Source organism: Cherax quadricarinatus, unplaced genomic scaffold (genome assembly GCF_038502225.1).
Source record: "Cherax quadricarinatus isolate ZL_2023a unplaced genomic scaffold, ASM3850222v1 Contig41, whole genome shotgun sequence".
NCBI classification, from domain to species: Eukaryota; Metazoa; Arthropoda; class Malacostraca; order Decapoda; family Parastacidae; genus Cherax; species Cherax quadricarinatus.
In genome coordinates this window covers 469,343-482,351 of record NW_027195067.1, presented here as the reverse complement: position 1 = coordinate 482,351, position 13,009 = coordinate 469,343, and the positions used below count along the sequence as shown (strand labels likewise).

Sequence of the window (13,009 nt, the reverse complement as noted above, 5' to 3'; positions counted from 1 at the left end):
ACCCTTAATATATCCCTGATATAACACTAATATAGTCTTAGCTAGTACATTCCTAAAATAACCATTTCTACAGCCTAATACAACCCTAATATATCTCTTATATAACCCTGATATATATCTAATATATCTAATATATCTCTTATATAACCCTGATATATATCTAATATATCTCTTATATAACCCTGATATATATCTAATGTATCTAATATATCTCTTATATAACCCTGATATATATCTAATATATCTAATATATCTCTTATATAACCCTGATATATATCTAATATATCTAATATATCTCTTATATAACCCTGATATATATCTAATGTATCTAATATATCTCTTATATAACCCTGATATATATCTAATTAAAAATAAACACAAATCTAATAACACATTTATTTTTATATATTCATAAAATATATGTCATGTAACCCAAATGTAACTAACACTTAATGTAATTCTCACAATATAACACAAATATTTTCCTAATATAACTCATGTATTATTTTAATGTAACACTAATATATCTCTTCTATAAGACTAAATAGTCGTAATATAAGGATGATATATAACGCAAGATATAACCCAACAGGTGTTGACCAACCCGCCGTTGATGTTCTGTGATGAGCCAACGTCTGGTCTAGACTCCTTCATGGCTCAGAATGTTGTAGCAGTGATGAAGAATATGACTGAGAGAGGCAAGACCATCATCTCTACCATACATCAACCCAGCTCTGAAGTTTATGCTATGTTTGACCGTGTCCTGCTCATGGCTGAGGGTCGAGTCGCCTTTCTAGGGGAGGTCGACGCTGCCTATCAGTTTTTTAGCAGGTATTTAAGGCTTCACCCTATATCCAGTTTTCTTAACCAAGCATTTGTCAGTGTGTGTGTGTGTGTGTGTGTGTGTACTCACCTATTTGTACCCACCTACTTGTGGTTGCAGGCGTGGTGGTCTGGTGGCTAAAGCTCCCGCTTCACACACGGAGGGCCCGGGTTCGATTCCCGGCGGGTGGAAATTCCGACACGTTTCCTTACACCTATTGTCCTGTTCACCTAGCAGCAAATAGGTACTTGGGTGTTAGTCGACTGGTGTGGGTCGCATCCTGGGGGACAAGATTAAGGACCCCAATGGAAATAAGTTAGACAGTCCTCGATGACGCACTGACTTTCTTGGGTTATCCTGGGTGGCTAACCCTCCGGGGTTAAAAATCCGAACGAAATCTTATCTTATCTTATCTTATCTGTCGAGTCATACCTCCTGGCCCCCCGCCTCTTCACTGATCGCTACTAGGTCCTCGTCTTAAAACTATGTATGGTTCACGGAATCGTAATGACACGAGACTCTTTGATCACGGGTTCTATCCCCACCCATGGTATGGTTTACTATGTATGGTTCCTGCCTCCACTACATCATTTTCTAGGCTATTCCACTTCCTGACATCTCTATGACTGAAGAAATACGTCCTAATAACCCTTTGACTCATCTGAGTCTTCAACTTCCAATTGTGACCCCTTGTTTCTGTGTCCCATCTCTGGCACATCCTCTCTTTGTCCACCTTGTGACTTCCACGCAGCACATGCTTCGCATGGGTCAGTAGACCTGTTGCAGTGTTCTTTCTTATTTTCTTATGTTCTTATTTCATATGTCGTTATCATGTCTTCCCTACCCCTCCTGTCCTCCTTTGTCGTCAGGCCGATTTTGTCTAACTTTTCTTCGTAGGACAATCCTCTTATCTCTGGGACTAGTCATGTGGCAAACCTTTGCACTTTCTCTAATTTCTGGACTTGCTTGACCAGATTTTAATTCCAAACTGGTGCTTCATACTCCAATATGTGCCTGACGAACATGGTGGACAGAGTCTTGAACGATTCCTTATTGAGGTATCAGAACGCTGTTCACAGGTTTGCCAGGCTCCCGCATGCTGCAGCAGTTATCTGGTTGGTGTGTGCTTCACATGTGATCGGTATTATACTCACCCTAAGATCTTTTTACTTGAGTGACATTTGCAGTTTTTGGCCACCTAGACTATACTCTGCCCATCCCCGATCTTCATGACTTTGCATTTGGAAGGGTTAAATTCAAAGAGCCAGTTGCTGGACAAGGCTTGCAGCCTGTCCAGGTCTCTTTGTAGTCCTGCCTGATCCTCATCCGAATTAATTCTCCTCATTAACTTCACATCATTTGGAAACAGGGACACTTCAGAGCGTATCCCTTCCGATATGTCATTCACATGTACCAAAAATACCACAGATCCTAGGACTGACCCCTGTAGAACCCCGCTCGTCACAGGCGCCCACTCTGACACATCGTCACGTACCATGACTTGTTGTTGCCTCCCTGTCAGGTATTCTCTGATCCACTGCAGTGCCTTTCCGGTTATGAGTGCCTGATCCTCTAGCTTTTGCATTAACCTCTTGCAAGGAGCTGTGTAGAAGGCCTTCTTGTAGTCCAAGAAAATGCAATCGGTCCACCCCTCTCTCTCGTGTCTTACTTCCTTTACCCTGTCAAAAATCTCCAGCATGTTTGTGACAGGATTTTCCTTACTTAAAACCGTGATGGTTGTCGTTTATAAGCATGTCTTTTTAGGTGCTCCACCACTCTCTTCCTGATAATCTTCTCCATGACTCGGCATTCTATACACGTCAGTGACTGGTGTGTAGTTTAATGCCTCGTGCCTGTCTCCTTTCTTAAAAATTAGGAATACATTTGCTATCTTCCATATCTTAGGTAGTTGCCCAGTTTCATTGGAAGTGTGTGTGTGTGTGTGTGAGCTCACCTATTTGTGGTTGCAGGGGTCGAGTCATAGCTCCTGGCCCCGCCTCTTCATTGATTGCTACAAGGTCCTCTCTCTCTCCCTGCTCCATGAGCTTTATCAAACTTCGTCTTAAAACTATGTATGGTTCCTACCTCCAATACGTCACTTTCTAGGCTATTCCACTCCCTGACAACTCCATGATTGAAGAAATACTCCCTAACATCCCTTTGACTCATCGGAGTCTTTAACTTCTAATTGTGACCCTTTGTTTCTGTATCCCATCTCTGGAACATCCTGTCTTTGTCCACCTTGTCTATTCTGCACAATATTTTATATCTCGTTATCATGTCTCCCCTGACCCTTCTGTCCTCCAGTGTCGTCAGGCAAATTTCCCTTAAACTTTCTTGGTAGGACAATCCCCTTAGCTCTGGGACTAGTCTTGTTGCAAACCTTTGCACTTTATCTAATTTCTTGACGTGTTTGACCAGGTGTAGATTCCAAACTGGCGCTGCATACTCCAGTATAGGCCTGACGTATATGGTGTACAGAGACTTGAACGATTCCTTTCAGAGGTATCAGAACGCTATCCTTAGGTTTGCCCGTATGCTGCAGCAGTTATCTGACTGATGTGCGCCTCAGTATTATACTCACCCTAAGATCTTTTTCCTTGAGTGAGGTTTGCAGTCTTTAGCCGCCTAGGCTATACTCTGCCTGAGGTCTTCTTTGCCCTTCCCTGGTCTTCATGACTTTGCATGTGGCAGAGTTAAATTCAAGGAGCCAGTTGCTGGACCAGGCTCGTAGCCTGTCCAGGTCTCTTTGTAGTCCTGCCTGATCCTCGACCAATTTGATTCTCCTCATTAATTTCACATCATCTGCAAATAAGGACACTTCTGAATCTATCCCTTCCGTTATGTCATACATATATACCAAAAACAGCACAGGTCCTAGGGCTGACCGCTGTAGGACCCTGCTCGTCACAGGCGCCAACTCTGACACCTCGTCACGTAACATGACTCGTTGTTGCCTCCCTGTTAGATATTCTCTGATCCATTGCAGTGCCATTTCTGTTATGTGTGCCTGATCCTCTAGCTTTTGCATTAACCTCTTGTGAGGAACTGTGTCGAAGACATTCTTGCAGACCATGAATATGCAATCTATCCACCCCTCTCTCTCTTGTTTTACTTCTGTCACCTTGTCATAAAACTCCAGTAGATTTGTGACACAGGGTTTTCTTTCCCTGAAACCGTGCTGGTTGCCATTTATAAGCTTGTATCTTTCAAGGTGTTCCAACACTCTCCTCCTGATAATCTTCTCCATGATTTTGCATACTATATACTTTAGTGATACAGGTCTGCAGTTTAATGCCTCATGTCACTCTCCTTTTTTAAAAATGTGGACTACATTTGCCATCTTCCATACTTCAGGTAGTTGCCCACTTTCAATAAATGTGTTGAAGATCTTTGTTAGTGGCACACACAGCATCTCTTCTCCCTCTCTAAGGATCCACGGAGAGATGTTGTCTGGTCCCACCAACTTTGAGATATCAAGTTCACATAGCAGCTTCTTCACCTCCTCCTCGGTTGCATCTACCTCATCCAGCACTTGTTGGTATACTCTCTGTTCTGAATTTCTGGATTCCTTCCTGTTGCCACTGCAAATACTTCTTTAAATCTCATGTTGATCTCCTCACATACCTCTTGTTCGTTTCTTATGAACTACCCACCTTCCTTCCTCAGCCTGATTATCTGGTCCTTGACTTTTGTTTTCTTCCTGATATGGCTATACAACAGCTTTGGGTCTGTGAAGGCTTACTCAGCCCTGTAACAACTTCAGACAGTATTACCAAGGCTGGCTCCTCTTCAGGATTATTAATGAATAGAAAAAGAAATAATAATTCACAAAGATGAACACTTTATTATTTATTAAAGCAAACATAAAACAATAAAACATGAAAGGTATATCCTATTTGAAAGAAAAATGAAAAATTAAATGAATAAAATAACATTTGAACTCAATGCTAATATATATAGGGGTGTCTGGTGTTAGTGACACTGAGTGTTGTTGAAATCGTAGCAGTTGCTGATGATGGGGGGGGGGGTCGCAGGTGTTGCTTACAACCCACCGGTTCGTTCTTCACAGTATAGCCATGAATATTCTATCCCGATGACAGGAAAGCAGGTTCTTTACCGCTGCAATGATGAGGGGTTACATCCTGCAATTTCATACAGGTGCACAGGTAATTAAATCCAAAAAGGGGAAGTCTCAGGACGTTAGTCCATCTCCATCAATTCTACTCGTTGATTGGCAGGTGACCCTCTCTGTCATCCAAGCTGGAAAGATAGACAGGTTACCCACTGCTTAAGAAATCACTCTCCATGATAAGTACAATACCTAAAAGATGTGGTGATTATTACAACAGTCAACTTAGAGTAAGACTGAAAGGACTAAGTTTATTATTGGTCAAAAGTGAAGCTTTCAACCAATAAATCCACTAGAATACAAGGCAGGCAGGTACTTACAGTAGTGCTGGGAGCTGTGAGTCTAGTGATTACTGTTTGGACCGGAGCCCCACACGTCACCTTTCGGGGGAGGGGAAGAAGGGCGGGAAGGGATAGCGGGAGCTAGACTGACCCTACCTTAACAAGCAGCCGGCAATCAAACTATCACTTTTGGGGTGGGGGAAAAAAGGCGGAATAGCGGGAGCTAGACTTGCCTTACCTTAACAAGTAGCCGGCAAGCAAACTATCACTTTCGGGGAGGGGGAAAAAAGGTGGGAATAGCGGGAGCTTGACTTACCCTACCTTAACAAGTAGCCGGCAATGAAACTATTGTTACTATATACTCCCTCGCTACTCCTATCTATTGAACTTTTCCCTCACACTCCCCCATACCAAGACTTATAGTCAAGGAGTATAAGAAGAATAGGTGAGGAAAAAGATCTAACATATGGAAGTCATGTAAGGCAAGAAATCTTCTACTGACTGTCATGACTTAACCAGTCAGAGAAATAATTGGATGAGCCATTGATATACACAATATGGAACTTAAAAGCCTGGAGTGCCAATGTCCACCTCAAGAGACGACTGTTGGTTCCCTTAAAAGTTTCTAGGTATATCAAAGGTTTGTGGTCCGTTTTTAAAATGAATTCTTTTCCCATCAAATAAAATTTAAGTTTGGAGATACCCCACACAAGGGCTAAACATTCCTTTTCTATTGTGGAGTATCACGTTTCTGCGGGAAGGAGTTTCCGGCTTAGGAAGCATACAGGGAAAGGAGTACCATCATGGTATTGTAGTAACACTGCACCTAAGCCAGTATTGGAGGCATCAGTTGTTAAACAAAATGTTTTATTAATATCTGGAATCTTAAGTATCGGATCTTTTGAAAAGATACTTTTAATCTCATTAAAATTTTCCTGAGCTACGTCGGAAAGTTCAAGAGGTTCCTTCACATACTTTTTAAGGAAGTCAGATAAGATGCCTGTTGGATCAGTAAGGTTCGGGATAAACCGTGCATAAAAATTTACAGAACCAAGAAAGCTACACATGAGCTTCTTGGTTTTGGGGAATTTAAATTCTAATAAAGCTTTGATCTTACTGGGAAGAGGCTGCAGAGAGTTATTAGAAAGTATCAGTCCAAGATATCTAATCTTGTTATACCCAAGGAAGCATTTCTTCGGCTTGGCAGTGAGGCCATGTGAGCGTAACCTACGCAAAACTGATGTTAATGTTCGGATATGTTCGCCCCACGTGGATGTCATTACATAAATGTTATCAAAATAAAGTGAAACATTTGGCATATTACCCAAGACCTTTCTCATCAGTCTCACGTAGGTAGTACAGGCAGTTACCAAACCGAAGGCCATAGTTCTATATTGCATCAGTCTTTGGTGTGTAGGAAAAGCGGTGTACTGCTTAGAAGAAGGATCTAACATTACTTGATGATATGCCTGCGCAATATCAATCTCTGAAAAGAAGGAAGAATCATAAAATTTGTGTAGATCGCTATCTATTAAGGGCATAGGCTCAGCATCCCACCGAGTTATAGCATTAAGGCCTCTGAAGTCAATAACAAGTCTATATGAATTATCCTCCTTCTTAACCATAACTATTGGTCAACAATATGAAGATACTGAAGGTTCAATGATCTTTAGTTTTAATAATTTGTCTACCTCTCGGTCAAATGCATCTCTAAGGTGAACTGGAACTTGGTATAATTTTCGTTTGATAGGATTGTCCGTCACTAAGTCAATCTTATGGACTACCGTGGAGGTAACACCTGGAATATCAGTAAAGACGTCTGAAAAGTTACTCACACATTGAAGTAGTTCATGTCTCTTATGGTCATCCAAAGATTCATTAATATTAATGTTGGTTGCATCCGAGTGGTCAAGAGTCACCAAGTCATGTAGTTCTTCATCATAGTCTAAGTTAGAGGTGTCAATTACGCACACCTTACATTCTTCAGTTTTCGTATCAAGTTCGTGTGGAAAAACTAAGTCAAAGTTATTAAGGCAGTTAACCGAATTTCTTTGGTAATATTTCTTAAGGATGTTGATATGATAAAGCTTAGGTTTTCCTTTGACTTCTATGAGGTAGTCAACTTTCCCACAAATTTTTAATGCTTTATATGGACCTTTCCATGCTACTAATAATTTATTTGACTTGATCGGCAAAAGTACCAGAACTTCATCCCCTACTTTAAAACTTCTCCTCTGACTTTTGGAATCAAAATAGGTTTTGTACTGGTCCATTGACAAGTGTAAGTTTATCGAAACTATGTCAGAGGTCTCCTCAAGTTTGGATCTAAGGTCAAGGAGAAACTGGTAAGAAGACTGAACCTCAGCATTTACCTCCTCATTAGTCCATAAGTCATGAAGGATGGACAATGGACCTCTGGCCTGTCTACCATAGAAAAGTTCAAAAGGTGAAAACCCCAAAGAGTCACTGGGAACTTCCCTCATGGCAAACAAAGCACAGGGTAGGTAACGATGCCACTCCTTAGGTTTAAGGGAGCAAAGTTTCCTTAAAATGGACTTGAGAATCGAATGCTGGCGCTCAATCCTCCCATTACAGCTGGAATGTTAGGGTGTGGTGAAGAGAGGCTTCACTCCCAGAAGTTGGTATAGATGTTGCATTAAGTCAGATGTGAAATGTGTCCCACGGTCAGAAAATTTCTCTAGGGATGCCCACTCTGGAGAAGATGGACAAAAGGGCTTCAGCCACCTCTGTAGTAGTTATGATTTTTAAGGGAACGGCTTCAGGGAAGCTCGAAGCACAATCTACTAATGTTAATATATATCTATGTCCCCCAGATGAAAGTGGAGATAAAGGACCAACGATGTCAATAGCTACTCCTTCAAAAGATACCGTAAAGACTGGCAATTTGACCATAGGTACTCGCCTGGTACCTCGGGAGGATGACAGTTGGCAAACTTTACACGATCTACAATAGGCAGTGACATCTGAGGACATTTTTGGCCAAAAATAGGTTTCCCTAATTTTATTTAAGGTTTTACGATGCGAGAAATGTCCGGCCACTGGCAGGTCATGAGCCATTTTAGGAAGAGTCTCTCTGCATTGACTTGGAACAAATAAGATGGAATAGTCTGTCTCATCTGAATTTAATTTAAATACTGACTTGTACAAGATACCTTTTATATATTCAAATTTATATGAAAAGTTTTTCCTTTGGATAACTTGATTTTGTTTATCGGCATTATGGCAATTCTGAAGAGAAGGGCAATTACGTTGTAAATTGACAAAGGAGTCCTTCGATATGTCTAAAGGCTTAAAGTCAGGGAAAATCAAAGGATGGACAGTAGGAGAAGCCTGGGCTTTGGTCTGAGCCCTAGTCAAGACATTTATGGTATCGGAGGCGATATCTTCACTTTCATCTAACAAGTGAACCGGTGATCCTACTACCTCGCTTTCGAGAGTAGCATCACTGGTTTTTAATCCCACATGAATCTCACGAGACATTGTCTCATCTGAACTTACGAGGGGCTTCTCTGACTCTACAGGAAGAGGATCTGAAAAGCTTATGTCCACCTTTGGTGATGGAAGGTCAACCTCAGAAGGAAGAATGGCACCTTTTACATTACCTATTAGTACGGAGCAAGAATTGTCACTCAGGTCAGCATCAGAACTAGCTTTAGTACTCTGATGATACTGATGGGGAAGAGCTGTCAGGAACTGGTCAGAACCATGTGGTGATTAGCTTATCAACAGTCAACTTAGAGTAAGACTGAAAGGTTACTAAGCGACAAAGTTGCATATTAAGGCTTGAAAATAACATTCCTAACCTGTCCCAAAAGAGGGTAGAAGCTTTCTGTGAACCAATAAATTGTTGTTGTGTAAAAGTTAACTTTTTATTCTCTAATTCAAGGCGAGATTTTTCGAGCTCGCGATCCTTTTCTCTCTCTATTAACTCATGTTCTCTAGCTTTTTCCTCAACTTCTCTATCCTTTGCTCTTTCCTCAAGTTCTCTTAATTTAACCTGTTCCTCAAGTATCTTAGCTTGTTCCTCACGTACTCTAGCTCTCTTCTCATGATCAAGTCTATCACGCTCCTTTTTGTCTTGTCTCTCTCTTTCTAACTGTCTTTCTTCAATTTCTCTATCAATTCTCTCTCTCTCCTTTTTCTCTTCTCTTTCCCTTTCTGTCTTTCTTCTCTCTCAATTCTCTCTCTTTCAAGTCTTTCCTGGATCTTAGCACTAATGAAAGATTCTAAATTTTTCCCTGCTATTCCTAACTTACTTCCAGCATTCATCCAAAACTGGTATTCCTCCATACTTGCAAGAATAACTTAAACTACCAGGGGAAAATGAAATGGGTATTAACCTAAACGGAGGGTTCAATTCCTGCTTCGCTCAAACTGTAAATAAATCAGAGGGCTCGATCCCTTCTTCAATTAAACAATATGTATTAATTAAAACGAAGGGTTCTATGCCGGCTCCGAGCAAACAGTAAGTAGAATGGGGTCACTTGACCATCCAATCTTCTCACCAACAAATCAAGAGTGTCCAACGACAGTTCCCTTGATAAAATAGAGAGCTCAATGAAACAAATTGTCACTGGAAAATCTCGGGTCCCTAGAGTCTAATCCTCCAAAGTGTTTCAAGCTCACACAAAAATAGATGGCAGAATTAACTAGTATTCCTGCCTTGACTTGGCTTACAATAAATTGAGACTATAACAATCAACAAATCTTTCAAATACCTGTACTGTAGTCCTACCATAGAGAATGATTACTCATGGCTGGTGGTAATCGTCTGTGGTATGCGGCGTTGAAGTTCCAATGATAGATTCGAGATGGAGTTGAATATTGATTCAGTCGAGTTGATCCTGGCAAGGTCGCCACTTGTGAAGGCTTACTCAGCCCTGTAACAACTTCATACAGTATTACCAAGGCTGGGTCCTCCTCAGGAAAATTAATGAATAGAAAAAGAAATAATAATTCACAAAGATAATCACTTTATTATTTATTAAAGCAAACATAAAACAATAAAACATGAAAGGTATATCCTATTTGAAAGAAAAATTAAAAATTAAATGAATAAAATAACATTTGAACTCAATGCTAATATACATAGGGGTGTCTGGTGTTGGTGACACTGAGTGTTGTTGAAATCGTAGCAGTTGCTGATGATGGGGAGGGGGTGTTGCAGGTGTTGGTTACAACCCACCGGTTCGTTCTTCACAGTATAGCCGTGAGTATTCTATCCTGATGACAGGAAAGCAGGTTCTTTACCGCTGCAATGATGAGGGGTTACGTCCTGCAATTTCATACAGGTGCACAGGTAATTAAATCCAAAAAGGGGAAGTCTCAGGACGTTAGTCCATCTCCATCAATTCTACTTGTTGATTGGCAGGTGACCCTCTCTGTCATCCAAGCTGGAAAGATAGACAGGTTACCCACTGCTTAAGAAATCACTCTCCATGATAAGTACAATGCCTAAAAGATGTGGTGATTATTACAACAGTCAACTTAGAGCAAGACTGAAAGGACTAAGTTTGTTATTGGTCAAGAGTGAAGCTTTCAACCAATAAATCCACTAGAATACAAGGCAGGCAGGTACTTACAGTAGTGCTGGGAGCTGTGAGTCTAGTGATTACTGTTTGGACCGGAGCCCCACACGTCACCTTTCGGGGGGGAGGGAAAAAGGAGGGGAAGGGATAGCGGTAGCTAGACTGACCCTACCTTAACAAGCAGCTGGCAATCAAACTATCACTTTCAGGGTGGAGGAAGAAAGGCGGGAATAGAGGGAGCTAGACCTGCCTTACCTTAACAAGTAGCCGGCAAGCAAACTATCACTTTCGGGGAGGGGGAAAAAAGGCGGGAATAGCGGGAGCTTGACTTACCCTACCTTAACAAGTAGCCGGCAATGAAACTATTGTTACTATATACTCCCTCGCTACTCCTATCTGTTGAACTTTTCCCTCACAGGGTCAGACTTGTTTTTCGATGCTATGTCATTTTTATATTGATGCTGAGCCTCTGTTCTTATCTGTGCATATTCATTTCTGGCTCTTTGGATGATCTCTTTATTTTCCTGGGTCATTTGTCTTCTGTACTTTTTCCGTGCTTTAGTGCACCTAGTTTTTGCCTCCCTATGCCTTTGGGTGAACCAAGTACTCATTCTGATCTTCCCATGATTTCTGTTTCCCTTGGGAACAAATCTCTCCTCTGCCTCCTTGCATTTTGCTGTCACATAGTTCATCATTTCTTTTACTGGTTTTTCTGCCAGTTCTCTCTCCCACTGAACGTCTTTCAGGAAGTTTCTCATGCCTGTGTAGTCTTCCTTTTGTAGTTTGGTTTTCCCGTCCTATTCCTGCTACTCTCTTCACTTGTAGTTCAACTATGTAGTCAAAACACAGAACCACATGATCAATAGCTCCAAGGGGTCTTTTTCAAGTGATATTCTCGATGTCCGAACTACTCGAGGTAAATAATAGGTCCAGTCTTGCTGAACATCCTCACCTCTCTCTCTGATAGTGCCTCTAACATGTTGATGCATGAGGTTTTCCAGTATCACATCCATCATTTTGCCTCTCCATGTTTTGGGACCCGCATGGGGCTCCAGGTTTTTCCAGTCAATTTCTGTGTGATTGAAATCACACATAACTAGTAACTTTGCTTCCCCCATGGGAGCTCTTGTGGCCACCTCGGCTAGTGTGTCAACCATTGCTTTGTTGCTCTCATCGTATTCTTCTCTTGGCCTCCTGTAGTTCTGGGGCGGGTTGTACATTACTGAAATTACCACTTTTTGGCCCTCAGACTGGATTGTTCTTACTAAGTAGTCCCTTTCACACATTCCATCCATTCCTTCCATTTCCTCAAATCCCACCAGTTTTTAATGAGCAGTGCAACTCTTCCTCCCCCTCTGCTCCATCTATCTTTCCTGAGGATTTGATATTCGGCTGGAAAGATAACATCTGTTACCATCCTGGTGAGTTCGTTTCTGTGAGTGCTATTATGTGTTGGGATGTCTCCTTGATTCTTTCATGCCACTTCTGGCACTTGTTATTCCGTCTGCATTTTGTATGTCAAACTTTCAACTTCTCTTCTAAAACTGTGGTCTAGGGGGTACAATGGGGTTGGGGAAGTGGGAGACCTGATGAGGAACTATGGGTGGCTGCTGTGAGGGTGGAGTTTGTAATGAGGTGAGTGGGAGCATTGGATATGGCATGTGTGTTTTGGGTTAGAATGTTTGGTTGCATTGGGGTTGTCCTTGTTGGTAGGCTTCTGTAGGTGGTTGTGAGGGAGGTTGTATTTGATCTTCCTCCTGAGTCACATTCTCCTGTCCATCTCCATCTTCACCTCTCATTCCTTCTTTCGTCTTTGTACCTTCTCTTCCAGTTTCTGCCTTTCTTCTCGTCTTCTATTGCAGTCGAGATACACTTTCCGGTATGCTGGCATGTGTGTGTGTGTGTGTGTGTGTGTGTGAGCGTGTGTGTGTGTGTGTGTGTGTGTGTGTGTGTGTGTGTGTGTGTGTGTGTGTGTGTGTGTGTGTGTGTGTGTGTGTACCTACTCGCCTAATTGTGGTTGCAGGGGTCGATTCATAGCTCCTGGCCCTGCCTCTTCACTGGTTGCTACTACGTCCTCTCTCTCCCTACTCCATGAGCTTTATCATACCTCTTCTTAAAGCTATGTACCATTCCTGTCTCCACTATATCCCTCTCCAGACTATTCCACTTCCTGACAACTCTATGAATGAAGAAATGCATCCTAATATCAATGTGACTTATCTGA

General features: G+C 41.7%; 1 protein-coding gene across 1 annotated transcript in view; it reads left to right on the top strand.

The window, feature by feature from the left end:
• Positions 1-592: 592 nt before the first annotated feature.
• The window catches only part of LOC128700451 (protein white-like), a gene marked incomplete at its 5' end in the record, with an annotated part of 120,085 nt that continues 107,668 nt past the window's right edge, over positions 593-13,009 (top strand). The window contains one exon of the mRNA XM_070079913.1: positions 593-831. Coding sequence (XP_069936014.1) covers positions 593-831 — 239 coding nt within the window. The remainder of the gene's footprint in view (positions 832-13,009) is intronic.